This window comes from Trichosurus vulpecula, chromosome 1 (assembly GCF_011100635.1).
Source record: "Trichosurus vulpecula isolate mTriVul1 chromosome 1, mTriVul1.pri, whole genome shotgun sequence".
In the NCBI taxonomy this organism is placed as follows: Eukaryota; Metazoa; Chordata; class Mammalia; order Diprotodontia; family Phalangeridae; genus Trichosurus; species Trichosurus vulpecula.
Genome location: NC_050573.1, coordinates 5145360 through 5163114, shown reverse-complemented (window position 1 = coordinate 5163114; position 17755 = coordinate 5145360). Strand labels below are relative to the sequence as shown.

At 42.7% G+C, this 17755-nt stretch overlaps 1 protein-coding gene across 1 annotated transcript in view; it reads right to left on the bottom strand.

The window, feature by feature from the left end:
* LOC118833477 (vomeronasal type-2 receptor 26-like) overlaps positions 1 to 17079 on the bottom strand; it is a 43529-nt gene extending 26450 nt beyond the window's left edge. The window contains exons 1-2 of the mRNA XM_036740831.1: positions 16862 to 17079; positions 3574 to 3865 (exon numbers count right to left, since the gene is read on the bottom strand). Of these exons, the coding sequence (XP_036596726.1) occupies positions 3574 to 3865; positions 16862 to 17079 (510 nt within the window). The remainder of the gene's footprint in view (positions 1 to 3573; positions 3866 to 16861) is intronic.
* Between the last annotated feature and the right edge of the window lie 676 nt (positions 17080 to 17755).

The following is a 17755-nucleotide window of genomic DNA, read 5'->3' as shown; positions in this document are numbered from 1 at the left end:
TTTACTCTAATTTGAGCAAATCACTTGACAAAGTCGCACTTTGTAGCCTCAGAGACCCAAAGCTACAAGGGATAAGAGAGGACATTCCATTCAAATCCCTGGACTTACAGTCAAGGAAACAAGGGTTCAGGCAAACTTTGACTTTTCCAAACATATACAAGTAGTAAGTAGAACAGTTTAGATTTGAACCCAAGCCTCAGAATTCAGAGCACATGTTCATTACACTGTATCAGGCTAACTCATTCTATTCCTCTAGGAAAAAATGGGAAAATGTGGGCTAGCCAATGGTACAATTAAGTCAACGTGGAAGTGGTTGAGTGTGGAGACCCAGAGCATGGCCATTAATGGGACAATGTCACCTTGGAAAGTCCTCTCCAATAGAATGTTCCAGGAAGCTCTTCTTTGTCCTGGGCATTTTACCCCATTATCAATGATTTAGGTAAAGCCAGATATGGTGCACTTACTAAATGCGCAGGTAACAGAAAGCTAGGGCTGCTAACTTCAACTTGTATGGCAGAGGGAAGAAGGCTCAAAAAGGTACTTAATAAACTAGGGGAGTGGGCCAAATCTAATAAATGAAATAAAACCGAGGTCAGTGTAAAGTCTTAGATGTAGGTTCAAAAAAGTTAATTGCCAGAGTACAAGGAGAGCAGAAAGGGGTTAAGTAGGCAGCATTTCATATGAAAGAGAAGTGACAGTGTTAGTGGACTACAAACTCAATGTGCATCACCAGTGTACTAGAGCAGTCACAAGAACTCTTGAAATCTTAGCCTTCAGTTAGAAGCAGAGTGCCCAGGATGGGGGAAAACTATCACGATCTGCCTTAATCAGACCACATCTGGAGTGTCATGAGCAGTACTGGAAAGGACCAACTCTGTTTTAGGAAGAATAGTGGTAATACGGAGTTTATCCTTCCCAGTCTGTCAACCCCACTTTGGCCTCTCTCTCCTCTCTGCTCTATTTCATCTCATTGGTGAATGAATTCCACTCTACAATATTCTCTACATCAATCCACTAAAGCTCTTCTCCTTGCACATGTTTTGCCCAGCCCCAGCTCTGGATTACTCCCACCACTCACCCTCTTGTTTCTATTTCCGTGCTCTTGAAGAGAGTTGGAGATAATAAGAAAACTGTGCTGACTGGGTCCTCTGCAGATTCTTCTTATTAAACAACTCATCTGGTGTCAAAAACAACCCTGCAGTGAGATGATTCTTTTACACATCCTAATTGTTTCCTTATCTCACTGGCTAAGTAACTATTCCAAAAATTCTCATCAACTGACAGCTGGGTGCCAGTGAGTAGAGCACTGGCTCCCGAGTCAGGAAGACCTGAGTTCAAATTTCGGGTACGTCACTGATCCTCTGTAAAGCTTAGTTTGCTCATTTCTAGAATGGGTGTGACACTAACACTTTATAGATTTGTTGAGAGGATCAAATGAGATAATAGATCTAATAAAAGTCTGAGCTAAAACACATGGTGCTAACTGTTTGCCAGGAGTTTTATACCTTTATTGTATAATGCAAACCTTCAAATACTATAAAACATTTACTTTCCTAAAGGCTTTTGCAACATTCCTTCCATGCCCACTCTGCACTGATGACCTTGGCTCATGCCTCACAAAACCCCTCATTTTCATGAGTTCTCTGTGCACTTCTCATAAAGTAAAAGAACCAGACATCGTTGCTTCCTGTTTCTGTCACCTCCATACAATGGGAAGAGACAGTCTGTCATTGTAAAGCGAGTTTTTCTGAATACACCCTTGATCACATCTGATTCAATCTTCTTCACCACATTCACCTTCTCTATCATTTCCACTCTCTCACTAACCTGTGTCTCTCCCTATTTACTGCCTATTTCCCAGTTACTTACAAATATGTTCATGTCAATCATTTCAAATCCTAGAAACACTGCTCACTGGATCCTACTAATCCTGGTAGCTGTTGTTCACAACCTCACCTCCACTTCATGGATTAATTCCTTAGTGAATTCATGTATGTTCAATATCTCCTCTTCTTCTCCCCTCACTTTCTGCTATACCCTCTGCAATACAGCATCCAAACACTTTATCTGAAACTGCTCTCTCCAAAGTCAGCTATGATCCCTTAATTGTCAAATCAGATGGACTTTTCTGAATCCTCATCCATGATGACACCTCTACAGCTTTGAATATTCTCAGTCATGCTCTTCTCCTTGAGATTGTCTTCTCTTGTTTTTTCTGATTCTGTTTTCTTTTTTCTTTTTAAAAAAATTTTTTTTTGCAGGGGGAAGGCAGGGCAATTGGGGTTAAGTGACTTGCCGAAGGTCACACAGATAGTAAGTGTGTCAAGTGTCTGAGGCTGGATTTGAACTCAGGTCCTCCTGACTCCAAGGCTGGTGCTCTACTCACTGTGCCACCTAGCGGCTGCCTTTTGACAGTTTTTTATTTTCTTTTATCAGAACACAAATATAAAATAGAAAAAAGAAACAAAAACATATCATAAATTTAAATATTGAAACTTAAAAATATAAAGTAAGAAAGAAAAAAAGCATGTCATGTGCATAGCAGAACATAGATGAGGATTCAAAATATGTAACAATAAATTTTCATTGCAAGAAAGCCTGTATGATAAATAATACACCTTGTGTAGACAATTGTCCATCTTTTCTTTGCTTCCTTGTGTTTTCTTTTGTTCTCTGCTCTGCACTTTTTAACTTTGTTCTTTTTCCCCTCTCCCCTCCCCCCAGAAAGCTACAATATAATTTAGATATGTTCCTTGGCATATACATACACATACAGATATATACATACACTTATACATATATACATGTATATACAGACATACACTTTCCCAAACATACTCTACTCCTGCTCTTTTTCTTATATTTATACATATCTTTTGTTTCCTATCCCTCCTGCCTCCTCTACTTTACTTCTACCTGCTGTATCGCCTTCCTATTACTTGCCTACCCCCCCTCCTCTACCAACCAACCTGCCCTCCTATTGCTTGGCTTCCTTCCCCCAAGGATCTCTTCCCTATCCTCCCATTCCCATTGATCTGAACTCCCTTTACCTATTCCCTCATTCTCCCCTCTAAAAATCCCTCCCTTGTCTTCTCCTCCCTCACTGATTCTGTTTTCTTCTGGTTCTTCTGCTATCTGTACGAGTAATTTTCTTTAGTCTCTTTCGCCATATGTAAAGCAGGTTTTGTATGCAGTGAATAAAACATTGGATACGGAATCAAGAAGATCTGAGTTTAAATCTGTCCTTAGACACTTAGCGGTTGGGTGACCATGGAGAAGTCACCTAATTTCTATGTGTTTCCCTTGGGAATATTAACAGCACCTGCAGCACGAGCTTGTTGGGAGGATCAAGTGAGAAAACATTTGTAAGAGTCCTTAGCACAGTGCCTGGTACATAGTAGGTACTCTCTGAATGGTCCATCCTACCCCATGTCAGCCCTCCACAGGATTATGTGACTACTATTCTCATCTTTATGTATAATCTTTATGTAGTACAATGAGAGGTCCATCCATTCTTCAAAATTTGGGTAGCCTGATAAAGTTTTAGATATTAGGAAGCCCACTATCACCCACCTGTGGGAAGTTGTAGAGCTCAAGCAGGGTTCCCATCTGGACAGACAGAGCTGATGTGGCTCCTCCAATGACAGCCACAGTCTTGTCCTGCCCTCTGCAGCTGAAGTTAGGGACTAGCTGACCCTTTCCTGTCAACCACTGCAGGGAGCTCTCCAAGGTTCTCTCATCACTGTGGTAGGCATTGTAGACCTGGAATCCTAGAGAAATGTTGGGCAACAGAACAGGGTCCCTGTTGATCTCCTCCACAGCAAATCTTATGGTCATGGCCTGCTGGTAGTTTTTGTGCAGCCACCTGAGGGGAAGAGAATCAGAAAAGCACTAAGAAAGCCAGCATACAAAATGCATTTCAGTAGGAAAGTTTTCTCAGTTATGCGAAGGGCAAAACTCAGCATTCCAGCCCATTTTGTGTTTGTAACAACAGCAACAATAGTAACTAGCATCTATGTGGTGCCAGGCACTGCGTTCAGCCTCTTTTATTATCTCATTTAATCCCCATAAAGCCCTGGGAGATACGCGCTACTGTTATCCCCATTTCACAAATGGAAAATTGAGGGAAACAGAGCTTAATGATTGGTACAGGGTCGCACAGCCAGTGAGAGAAACTGGATTCAAATACACATCTTTTTAACTTGAGCCTGCCTCTCTATCCACTGTTGTACCTTTCTGCCCCGAGCTGATTGTTAATAACAGGCTCACTCCTTCCTGTACTGCTCCTTTTGTGTGATCTTTCTGGCTATTTTCGAACTCCCAATTTGAATGTGTCCACCAGACTCATGCATTTATTTAAGTACTACATCATGAGCCAATATGATGTGGTAGATAATGTCAGTGATGCAGGTGATGCTTGTTCCCAGAAGGCTCTATGATACAGTAAAGGGGGTAAGAAATGTCCACATTCATTTAACACAATATATCAGAGGAAAGGGACACATACATCATAGATAAAACATAGGAATGATGAGTAGGGGATTCATGTCCAATTTAATTCCTAAGAGAAGGCTTTCTGGATTTTCTCATACTTCCTAAAGGATGAGCTTTCATCAGCCAGCAAACATCTAGTACATGCGAAGGTCAGTCTTGGGTAGTAGGAATTCAAAATAAAGACTGAACAAGATCCTGGAGACTCTCTGAAGGAATAGATTTATGGGCCTGGGCTGCTGAGTTTAAATCTAGACACAGATCCTGGACAAGTCCCTTAAACCTCCTTCTGTGTCAGTTTCCTTGAGGGATAATAATCTCTCTTAGCTCCCAGGGCTGTTGTGTGGATTAAATGAGGTAATATCTGAAAAGTGTACAGGACAGTGCCATATACATAATACACACTGAATAAAGGCCTGTTTCTTTTTTTCTGTTCTCCAGCAGCTCATGAAATGGGTATAAGGGAAGAGGTAGCTAGGTGGGACAGTGTGGCCAGGAGTCAGGAAGACTTGAGGTGGCACCCAAACTGTTATTAGTTGGGTGATCCTGGGCAGACCATTTCACCTCTATTTCTCTCAGTTTCCTTATCTGTAAAAGGGGTGCAATAACATCACCCTCTGGCAGGACACTTGTGAGCACAAAATGAGATCATAATTGGAGCAGGAATTGAAGGTGCTATGTACAGTTGAACTATTGATAAACCTCGTTATCATCGTCTGTGAGAAGAGAGGGCTGCACAATCAGGGAGAAGAGGTAGGAAGTGGAATCCTGCCAGATTTGCAGTTAGGCCTTCCCAGGGTGTCTTCATGTGAAGACCAAAACCTTATCCTGGCTTCCCTTCCTTTCTCCCCTCTTCTTTCTCTTTGCTATTAAAGGTGTAGAAGAGCAGAAAGTCAGGCACGTAAAAGACTGCCACTTCTAACCAACCTTTTTTACATTTAAATTTATCTTTAGTTTACAACATTCAGTTCCACAAGTTTTTGAGTTCCAAATTTTCTCTCCCTCCCTCTCCTCCACCCTTACCCCCAAGATGGCATGTAATCTGATATAAGTTCTACATATACCTTCACATTAGACACATTTTCACAAGTCAAGTTGTAAAGAAAATTATAATCAATAGAATGAACCATGAGGAAGAAGAAACAAAAGAAAAACAGAAACAAAAAAAGAGGGAGAGCAAATAGGTTGCCTCAATCTGCATTCAGACTGTAATTCTTTCTCTGCATGTGGGTAGCTTTTGCCATCATGAGTCTTTTGGAGCTGTCTTTGAGTCTTGTATTGCTGAGAAGAGCCAAGTCTATCCAAGTCAGTCTTCACAGATGCTTTGTGTCTGTAGCTGTGTACAATGTTCTCCTGGTTCTGCTCCCCTCACTTAGCATCAGATCATATACATCTTTCCAGGTTATTATGAAGTCTGCCTGCTCCTCATTTCTTAGAGCACAATAGCATTTCATTACATTCATATGCTACAACTTGTTTGGCCATTCCCCAATTGATGGGCATCGCCTTGATTTCCAGTTCTTTGCCACCAAAAAAAGAGCTCCTATAAATATTTTTGTATGTATGGTTCCTTTCCCCACTTGTATGATCTCTTTGGCACACAGCCCTAGAAGTGCTATTGCTGGGTCAAAGGGTATGCACATTTTTATAGCCCTTTGGACGTAGTCTAACTAATCTTTAACCAGAAAATCCAGAGCAAAGAGCTCTCCTATTCATTCCAATATTCTTTTTTTTAATGTAAATTTATTTATTTAACATATTTAGTTTTCAACATTGATTTTCACAAGAGTTTGAATTACAAATTTTCTCCCCATTTCTACCCTCCCCCCACTCCAAGATGGCATATATTCTGGTTGCCCTGTTCCCCACTCAGCCCTCCCCTCTATCATCCCACTCCCCTCTCATCCCCCTTTCCCTTCCTTTCTTGTAGGGCAAGATTCAAGGCATTCTTCTCCTCATTGGCTTTTTGGAGCTCTTTTGACATTTGAGTTAGTCTGTTTTTTAAGGTGTTGTTTTCTTCAGTGTATTTTTCAGTATTTTTTTGGGTCTCCTTTAGCAAGTCATTAACTTGTTTTTCATGGTTTTCTTGCATCCTTCTCATTTCTCTTCCCAATTTTTCCTCTACTTCTCTAACTTGCTTTTCCAAATCCTTTTTGAGCTCTTCCATGGCCTGGGACCAGTTCATGTTTTTCTTGGAGGCTTTTGGTGTAGGCTCTTGCACTTTGTTGACTTCTTTAGGCTGTATGTTTTGGTCCTCTTTGTCACCAAAGAAAGAATGCAAAGTCTGAGACTGAGTCTAGGTGTGTTTTCACTGCCTGGCAATATTCCCAACTAACTAACTTGACCCTTGAATTTTTCAGTGGGGTATGACTGCTTGTAGACTAACGAGTTCTATGTTCCATGTTTGGCGGGGAGGTGCCAGCTCTGCCACACCAGCACTCCTCCTTCCCCAAGAACCCCCGACCCGGACTGGGCTTAGATCTTCAGCAGGCTGTGCACTCCTGCTCTGATCCGCCATTTAATTCCTCCCACCAGGTGGGCCTGGGGCCAGAAGCAAGGACAGCTGTAGCTGCCCCACCTCTGCTGCCCCCGGGGCTGGAAGCCAAACCGCGCACTCCTTCCACTCCTGCAGCTTTTCCCACTAACCTTCTCCGCTGTCTTTGGTGTTTGTGGGTTGAGAAGTCCGGTAAATGCCGAAACTCACTGATTCAGGGCGCTAGGGCCCCCTCTGACCGGCTCCTGCTCTGGTTGGTCCACGCTGCTCAGGTTGGGCTCTGTTCCACTCCGTTCCCAGCTCCCAGCTCCCAGCTCCGTGTGGAATAGACCTCACCCAGAGACCATCCAGGGTGTCTGGGCTGGAGCCCTGCTTCCCTCAGCTGTTTGGTGGGTTCTGCCATTCTAGAATTGGTTCAGAGCCATTTTTTATAGGTTTCTGGAGAGACTCGGCAGGGAACTCAGGCTGGGCCCTGCTTTCCAGCTGCCATCTTGGCTCTGCCCCCTCATTCCAATATTCTTTTTTTTTAATTTATTTAACATATTTAGTTTTCAGCATTGATTTTCACCAGAGTTTGGATTACAAATTTTCTCCCCATTTCTACCCTCCCCCCCACTCCAAGATGGCATATATTCTGGTTGCCCTGTTCCCCAGTCAGTGCTCCCCTCTGTCACCCCACTCCCATCCCATCCCCTTTTCCCTTCCTTTCTTGTAGGGCAAGATAAATTTTTATGCCCCATTGCCTGTGTATCTTATTTTCTTGTTGCATGCAAAAACATTTTTGTTTGTTTTTGAACATCTGTTTTAAAACTTTGAGTTCCAAATTCTCTCCCCTCTTCCCTTCCCACCCACCCTCCCTAAGAAGTCAAGCAATTCAACATAGGCCACATGTGTATCATTATGTATAACCCTTCCACAATACTCATGTTGTGAAAGACTAACTATATTTTGCTCCTTCCCAACCCATCCCCCTTTATTGAATTTTCTCCCTTGACCCTGTCCCCTTTCGAAAGTGTTTGTTTTTGATTACTTCCACCCCCATCTGCTCTCCCTTCTATCATCCCCCCCATTTTTTTAATCTTCTTCCCTCTTCTTTCCTGTTGGGTAAGATTCCCAATTCTGTATGTATGGTATTCCCTTCTTAGGCCAAATCTGATGAGAGCAATGTTCACTCATTCCCCCCTCATCCGCCCTCTCCCCTCCTCCCACAGAACTGCTTCCTCTTGCCACCTTTATGGGAGATAATCCATCCCATTCTATCTCTCCTTATCTCCCTCTCTCAGTATGTTCCTCTCTCATCCCTTAATTTGATTTTATTTCTTTTAGATATCTTCCCTTCATCTTCAATTCGCCCTGTGTCCGCTCTCTCCCTCTCTCTCTCTCTCTCTCTCTCTCTCTCTCTCTCTCTCTCTCTCTATATATATATATATATATATATATATATATACATACACACATAGGTATATACATACATACACATTCAGCCATATATATACATAAACATATATGTATGCATATTCCCTTCAGCTACCCTAATACTGAGGTCTCATGAATCATACATGTCATCTTTCCATGTAGGAATGTCAACAAAACAGTTCAACTTTAGTAAGTCCCTTGCAATTTATTTTTCTTGTTCTTTTTCTTGATTACCTTTTCATGCTTCTCTTGATTCTTGTGTTTGAAAGTCAAATTTTCTATTCAGTTCTGGTCTTTTCACTGAGAAAGCTTGAAAGTCCTCTATTTTACTGAAAATCCATATTTTGCCTTGGAGCATGATACTCCGTTTTGCCGGGTAGGTGATTCTTGGTTTTAATCCTAGCTCCATTGACCTCCGGAATATTGTATTCCAAGCCCTTTGATCTCTTAATGTAGAAGCTGCCAGATCTTGGGTTATTCCGATTGGGTTTCCACAATACTCAAATTGTTTTTTTCTGGCTGCTTGCAGTATTTTCTCCTCGATCTGGGAGCTCTTGAATTTGGCGACAATATTCCAGGGAGATTTCTTTTTGGGATCTATTTGAGGAGGTGATCGATGGATTCTTTCAATTTCTACTTTTCCCTGTGGCTCTAGAATATCAGGGCAGTTCTCCTTGATAATTTCTTGAAAGCTGATACCTAGGCTCTTTTTTTGATCATGGCTTTCAGGTAGTCCAATAATTTTTAAATTATCTCTCCTGGATCTATTTTCCAGGTCAGTGGTTTTTCCAATGAGATATTTCACATTGCCTTCCATTTTTTCATTCCTTTGGTTCTGTTTTATAATATCTTGATTTCTCATAAAGTCACTAGCTTCCACTTGCTCCAATCTAATTTTTAAGGCAGTATTTTCTTCAGTGGTCTTTTGGACCTCCTTTTCCATTTGGCTAATTCTGCCTTTCAAGGCATTCTTCTCCTCATTGGCTTTTTGGAGCTCTTTTGACATTTGAGTTAGTCTGTTTTTTAAGGTGTTGTTTTCTTCAGTGTATTTTTCAGTATTTTTTTGGGTCTCCTTTAGCAAGTCATTAACTTGTTTTTCATGGTTTTCTTGCATCCTTCTCATTTCTCTTCCCAATTTTTCCTCTACTTCTCTAACTTGCTTTTCCAAATCCTTTTTGAGCTCTTCCATGGCCTGAGACCAGTTCATGTTTTTCTTGGAGGCTTTTGGTGTAGGTTCTTGCACTTTATTAACTTCTTTAGGCTGTATGTTTTGGTCTTCTTTGTCAGCAAAGAAAGAATGTGAAGTCTGTTACTGAATCTCAGTGCGTTTTCGCTGCCTGGCCATATTCCCAGCCAACTAACTTGACCTTTGAGTTTTTCAGTGGGGTATGACTGCTTGTAGACTAGAGAATTCTATGTTCCATGTTTGGTGGGGAGGTGCCAGCTCTGCCACACCAGCACTCCTCCTTCCCCAGCCCCCAACCCGAACTGGGCTTAGATCTTTAACAGGCTGTGCACCCCTGCTCTGATCCATCACTTAATTCCTCCCACCAGGTGGGCCTGGGGCCTGAAGCAGCAACAGCTGTAGCTGCCCCACCTCCGCCGCCCCCGGGGCTGGAAGCCGAACCGCGCACTCCTTCCACTCCTGCAGCTTTTCCCACTAACCTTCTCCACAGTCTTTGGTGTTTGTGGGTTAAGGAGTCTGGTAACTGCCGCAGCTCACTGATTCAGGGTGCTAGGGCCCCCTCCGCCTGGCTTCTTGTCTGGATGGTCCACGCAGTTCAGGCTGGGTTCTGCTCCACTCCGTTCCCAGCTCCCAGCTCCCAGCTCCTAGCTCCGTGTGGGATAGACCTCACCCAGAGACCATCCAGGCTGTCCTGAGCTGGAGTCCTGCTTCCGTCTGCTGTTTTGTGGGTTCTGCCATTCTAGAATTGGTTCAGAGCCATTTTTTATAGGTTTTTGGAGGGATTCAGTAGGGAGCTCACACTAGTTCCTGCTTACCAGCCGCCATCTTGGCCTCATTCCAATATTCTGCAGAAGATTTACCATCTGGGAATGTTTCTCTTTCAGCCCCCAATTTAAGAACAACAAAGCAGTTTTCTGGGAGGCTGTAGCTGAGGAGAGAATCCCTCAGTCTGCCCCTTCACTCTTGTGTTCATGTCCTAATTGAACTGACCCGCAATAAGTACGCCTTTTCTGCCATGAGAAGGTGTCTGCCAGGTCTCTGAGAATTTGAGATGCTGTGTCCATTCTTTCCATAGTTTTTTTATTAGCTGTCCCCAAGCCCGAAAGCACACTCCACACAAAACCTTTCTTTGCTCTGTCCATAGCTAGTGCCCTCCACACCTGGTATTCATTTCGATTATATTTTGTTCATATTTGTATACAGATATGTTATCCTCTCCATAGAAGGTAAGATCTTTGAGGACAAGGACCAATATATACTTATCTTTGTACACCTGCAGTGCAGTACCATACCTGGCACAAGTTTTTGTCATTGTTGTGTTTGTCCTTTGTTTTCGAAGAGGACTGTGACATCAGGGCAATGATGACATGACTTGCAGTTGACTTTGATTTGAGTGAGGGAGGGCTGTGCAAGGTCACCAGCCTCACTTTCTCCTCCAGAGCCACCTGGATCCAGTGACCTGATATTTACCAGGGTGACTGGAGATGACCCAAGATGCAATGGGAGACCCTGGCCCTTTTAGGGGAAGGCATTTTCATGTATTCACTTGGAGTGAGGTAATGCCCATTCAGTGAATAGCCCTCTTTAATAAGTGAATCAAGGGATGACCCCTTTAATTAGAAAAAAAAGGAAACAAATATCAATCTGGGAGGGGAAGACCCTAAGAGTTACTGTTCTAAAAAGGAACAGTTACCACTGACATTCACTCCAAGGTAGGAGGGCCCAAAATCCAGTCATTGAGTGGAGCTTGGGCAGGGGACCTCTTCATGAACTTCAGATTGAAATGGGTTTAAGGTTTTGTGTAAGGAAGGAAGGAAGGAATGAAGGAAAGAAGGAAGGAAGAAAGGAAGCAAAGAATCTAGCCAGTAAACCACAAGTTAAGTGGGCAGCTTCCGGCCATCACAATTTTAAAAAATCAAAATTTACCTTCCTTTGGAGAGAAGAAGCAGAAGGAGAGGGAGAGGGAGAGGACGTGCTGAGTTACCCAACTAGCTGGGTCCCATTCCGGGCAGCTCGGTCTACTCAAAGGTTATTTTTCTCCTTCACTTTCTTTTTTTTATTTATTTAATACATTTAGTTTTCAGCATTGATTTTCACAGGAGTTTGAATTACAGATTTTCTCCTCATTTCTACCCTCCCCCCCCACTCCAAGATGGCATATATTCTGGTTGCCCTGTTCTCCAGTCAGCCCTCCCTTCTGTCACCCCACTCCCCTCCCATTCCCTTTTCCCTTACTTTCTTGTAGGGCAATATAAATTTCTACGCCCCATTGCCTATGTATCCTATTTTCTAGTTGCAAGCAAAAACTTATTTTTTGTTTTTGAACAGCTGTTTTTAAAACTTTGAGTTCCAAATTCTCTCCCCTCTTCCCTCCCCACCTACCCTCCCTAAGAAGGCAAGCAATTCAACATAGGCTACATGTGTATCATTATGTAAAACCCTTCCACAATACTCATGTAGTGAAAGATTAACTATATTTTGCTCCTTCCTAACCTATCCCCCTTTATTGAATTTTCTCCTTTGACCCTATCCCTTTTCAAAAGTGTTTGCTTTTGATTACCTCCTCCCCCCATCTGCCCTCCCTTCTATCATCCCCCCTTTTTTATCTTCTTCCTCCTTCTTTCCTGTGGGGTAATATACCCAATTGAGTGTGTATGGTATTCCCTCCTCAGGTCAAATCTGATGAGAGCAAGATTCACTCATTCCCCCTCACCTGCCTTCTCTTCTCTTCCTACAGAACTGCTTTTTCTTGTCACTTTTATGCGAGATAATTTACCCCATTCTATCTCTCCCTTTCTCCCTCTCTCAATATATTCCTCTCTCATCCCTTAATTTGATTTTATTTCTTTTAGATATCTTACCTTCATCTTCAACTCACCCTGTGCCCACTCTCTCTCCGTATATATATACACATACATATATACATACATACACACTCACATATACATATATATATATATATATATACATATACATATTCCCTTCAGCTACCCTAATACTGAGGTCTCGTGAATCATACACTTCATCTTTCCATGTAGGAATGTCAACAAAACAGTTCAACTTAAGTAAGTCCCTTGCAATTTCTTTTTCTTGTTCTTTTTCTTGATTACCTTTTCATGCTTCTCTTGATTCTTGTGTTTGAAAGTCAAATTTTCTATTCAGTTCTGGTCTTTTCACTGAGAAAGCTTGAAAGTCCTCTATTTTATTAAAAATCCATATTTTGCCTTGGAGCATGATACTCAGTTTTGCCGGGTAGGTGATTCTTGGTTTTAATCCTAGCTCCATTGACCTCCGGAATATCGTATTCCAAGCCCTTTGATCTCTTAATGTAGAAGCTCCCAGATCTTGGATTATTCTGATTGTGTTTCCAGAATACTCAAATTGTTTTTTTTCTGGCTGCTTGCAGTATTTTCTCCTTGATCTGGCAGCTCTGGAATTTGGCGACAATGTTCCTAGGAGTTTTCTTTTTGGGATCTATTTGAGGAGACGATCGATGGATTCTTTCAATTTCTATTTTGCCCTGTGGCTCTAGAATATCAGGGCAGTTCTCCTTGATAATTTCTTGAAAGATGATATCTAGGCTCTTTTTTTGATCATGGCTTTGAGGTAGTCCAATAATTTTTAAATTATCTCTCCTGGATCTATTTTCCAGGTCAGTGGTTTTTCCAATGAGATATTTCACATTGCCTTCCATTTTTTCATTCCTTTGGTTCTGTTTTATAATATCTTGATTTCTCATAAAGTCACTAGCTTCCACTTGCTCCAATCTAATTTTTAAGGCAGTATTTTCTTCAGTGGTCTTTTGGACCTCCTTTTCCATTTGGCTAATTCTGCCTTTCAAGGCATTCTTCTCCTCATTGGCTTTTTGGAGCTCTTTTCCATTTGAGTTAGTCTATTTTTTAAGGTGTTGTTTTCTTCAGTATTTTTTTCAGTATTTTTTTGGGTCTCCTTTAGCAAGTCATTAACTTGTTTTTCACGGTTTTCTCACATCCTTCTCATTTCTCTTCCCAATTTTTCCTCTACTTCTCTAACTTGCTTTTCCAAATCCTTTTTGAGCTCTTCCATGGCCTGGGACCAGTTCATGTTTTTCTTGGAGGCTTTTGGTGTAGGCTCTTTGACTTTGTTGATTTCTTCTGTTTGTATGTTTTGGTCTTCTTTGTCACCAAAGAAAGAATCCAAAGTCTGATACTGAATGTGCGTGTGTTTTCGCTGCCTGGCCATATTCCCAGCCAACTTACTTGACCCTTGAGTTTTTCAGTGGGGTATGACTGCTTGTAGAGTTAAGAGAACTATGTTCCAACCTTGGGGGGATGCACCAGCTCTGCCACACCAGCACTCCTCTTTCCCCAAAACCCCAACCTGGACTGGACTTAGATCTTCAGCAGTCTCTTCACTACTGCTCTGATCTGCCACTTAATTCCTCCCACCAGGTGGGCCTGGGGCCAGAAGCAACTGCAGCTGTAGTTCTGCAGCTGCCCCACCTCCGCAGCCCCAGGGGCAGTTGCTGAACCACAAACTCCTTTTTTCATTCTGTCCCCAACAGCTTTTCCCACAAACCTCTGTTGTCTTTGTTGTTTGTAGGTTGAGAAGTCTGGTAACTGCTGCAGCTCACTGATTCAGAGCGCTAGGGCACTCTCGGCCTGGCTCCTGGTCTGGTTGGTCCGTGCCGCCCATGCTGGGCTCTGCTCTGCTCCACTCTGCTCCCAGCTCCGTGTGGGATAGACTTCACCCAGAGACCATCCAGGCTGTCCTGGGCTGGAGCCCTGCTTCCCTCTGCTGTTTTGTGTGTTCTGCAGTTCTAGAATTGGTTCAGAGCCATTTTTAACAGGTTATTGAAGGGACTCAGTGGGGAGCTCACACTAGTCCCTGCTTTGCAGCTGTCATCTTGGCTCTGCCTCCTCTCCTTCATTTTCTAAGAGAACCATGACATCAGGGCAATGATGACATGACTTGCAGCTGATCTTGACTGAGTGAGGCAGGGCTGTGCAAGGTCACCAGCCTCACTTTCTCCTCTAGAGTCACCTGGGTCCAATGACCTGATATTTACCAGGATGACTGGAGATGACCCAGGGTACAATGGGAGACCTTTGCCCATTTAGGGGAAGGTCTTTTCATGTATTCACTTAGAGTGAGGTAATGACCACTCAGTGAATAAGCCTCTTTAAGAAGTGAGTCAAAGGATGACACCTTTAATTAGAAAAAAAAGGAAAAAAATCATTGCTCCCTTCCCTCCCTCCCTTCCTCCTTCCTTCCTTTTCTCCTTCCTTCTCTCCTTCCTTCCATCCTTCCTTCCTTTCCTCCCTACCTCCTTCCTTCCTTCCTTGTATCCATAAAATCTTAAACCCACTTCACTGTGAAGGTTATGAGTAGGTGCCTGCCCAAGCTCCACTTAAATGGCTGCATTTTGGGCCCTCCTAGCTTAGAGTGAATGTCAGTGGTAACTGTTTCTCTTTAGAACAGCAACCCTGAGGATCTTCCTGGCACAAGTAGGTGCTTAATAAATGCCAGTTGAATTGATTGATTTCTTTCTAGGTCATTCATATTCTCTGCAGTTAGAATGAGGCACTGCAGAATAAGATTCTTGTCTACATCCAGCACCATGGTTCATAAAGGAAGTTGATCAAAGACAATATAGAGATGTGAAGGAAATCTGATTCATGACAGCACATTGCTCTAAATTGCACAGGGGTCAGGAACATTTCTCCCTCTGAAGACAACCATCACCAGTCCTATCAGGTGGAGAATAATGAAGGAAGAGAAAAGGAAGCTGAACATTTTGAAGAATTTGAGAAGTAGAAATGAGTAAGAATAGAAGAGCCAGCATTCAGACAGTGCTTTAAAGTTTTTAAAGGGCTTTACATGTGAGATCTGTTTTGATCCTCACTAGAACCCAGAGAAGTAGGTGCTGTTACTATCCACAGAGAGGCACAGAGAGGCTGAGGGTTTTGCCCTGCATCCCAACCCTAGTAAATGTCTGGGACAGGTTTTAATTTAGACCTTTTTTACTCTAAGTAACAGAATTTATTTCCTTATTAGGACAATTCAAGTAGATGTAATTAGGGAGGATGGGAAAGGGGAGCAAAAAGTGAAATAGAGAAATGCAAAGGCACATTAATAGGGAAAGGAAGACAGATGGAAGAGATAGGCAGACAGACAAAGATCCAGAGGAAGAAATCAGAATGCCCATCTGACAAGGACCGTTTGCTTTTCCCATAATCTATCTCCCATAACCCTGTCCTACAATCCTGTACCACCCATTAATTCCTCATCCATCTTACATGGAAGTTCCTTGGAAAGAAATATTGTGAAGGAGAAATGTGTGCTTGTGTGTTCAAGTCTGGACCCCACCACCTCCCCTCTTGCCCCCAGTTCATGATGTGCAGACTCACTGAAGTTTACATTTGAGGCTGCACTGGTAGATAAAGGGTTCCTGCTGTACTTACTTCTCAGTATGCTACAGGAGCTGAGCCAGAAATAATTCCTGTCTCAGTCTGGAATTCGGCAAGTAAGGTCCAATTCCAATTTGCCTCCTGCTTTGAGCTCAGCAGAACCTCACTTGAGAAACAAATACCAAACTCTTGCCTATCACTCAAGAAGTCAGAGCACTTTACATATCTCTAGGTGTGTCAGCCACTTCATCATCAGTGTTTTATATCCTTAAGGATTTGTTTTTACTCTAGTTGGTTCCCAAACCTATCTCTGCCATCCCAAGAAATGCAACACTAATGCCCCACTTCCCAGCTGAAGCCTAGCCAGCCATGCTAGGGTTATCCAGTCTGGAATAAAAGGACATGTATTTGTAGTGTCAGTATGGACACTGAGGGTCAGAATATGGGATGTGGAGGAATAAATTACAGTGAATCCTCGTAATATTTATCACTGGAGCTTTTCATGGGCAAGACCGCTGAGGAAGTAAGAAGTGTGGGAGAGAAATGCAGAGAGAAAGAGCTAAGGACAGAAGATATTGAGAGTTAGAGACAGAGATAGAAACAAACCAGATAGACACAGAAACAAAAGAGACAGTGATATAGACCAAAAAACCGGGAAACAGATACAGAGAGACAGAAAGAATATTCTCTGTCTTCACCCTTGTCAGATAATCAGAGAGATGAAAATTGATTTGCTAAAACAAAAGTTTCAGAGGTGAGGCAAGGACTGGAGAGTCACTGGGCATAACAACTGGGGCTTTCCTGTTTGCCCTTTCTTTAACAAAAGAATGCTTTGAAAAACTCAACTCAGTTAAAATTATCTCTTTCATATACAGAGGTACTTACTGATATCTCCTGCAGTCCTTGTTGGGCTGACTTCTAAAAACTGCTGCTCTTGTAAAACTACTTGCTCTCACTGAATACAGAGGGAGAAAGCTTCCAATCACCAGGTCTCCATCTCTGGAGAGGCTGGGGCTGATCTTGGAAAAGCAGAGGGGTTTCTCACTCCTGCACACTGAAGCAGGAAGCTGCAGGAGCAGGGTCAAGACCAGGGTAGAAAGCATTGAGAAAGTATCTCTTTGAATGAGAAGTACCATCTCCCTGAACATTAGCCAAAGACCCAAACCAGGGAGGAACCAAGGAGCTTCCTGGATCAGAGCAAAGTCCACTGCTTATGTCGTTGACTTATAGGATGCTGACCAGCCACTGAAATATTGCTGATGTCCAGTCTTGGGTCCTCTATCTATAACTGAGGAACACAAAGGAACGTGAGTCAGGCCCCAGTCTAAGACAAGGACAATGATGAAAGACTAAGGGCTTAATTTATAAGGCTCCTATGGCTATTTGACAGTACTGTCTCTCAACATTTTTGCAGTTAGATAAGGAAAGAGCTTCTTTTAGCTACACAGCCTGCAAATAGACATCTGGGATCATCAGGAACTCTGGGGACTGTCCTTGTATGCAGTTTATCCAGCTGTGTCTCTGCATCCAAGGGAAAAAACAGAAATTGAATAACATGTTTTGTCCTCTCCCTACCATTTCCCAGAAGAGCTCACAGGATGGGTGAAACTTTTGAGTCTCAGTGACCCCTTGTCAACTTGGGCTACATGTGTGTGTTTTTGTGGGAGAACAGGGCCTCAGGGACTGTGTGTCTGGCCCATGTTGCTACTTCTGGGAGGAGACTCTGGTGGAGAATCCTGGATCTGGTTGTATCAGGTAGCCCTCAATGTGAACAGACAA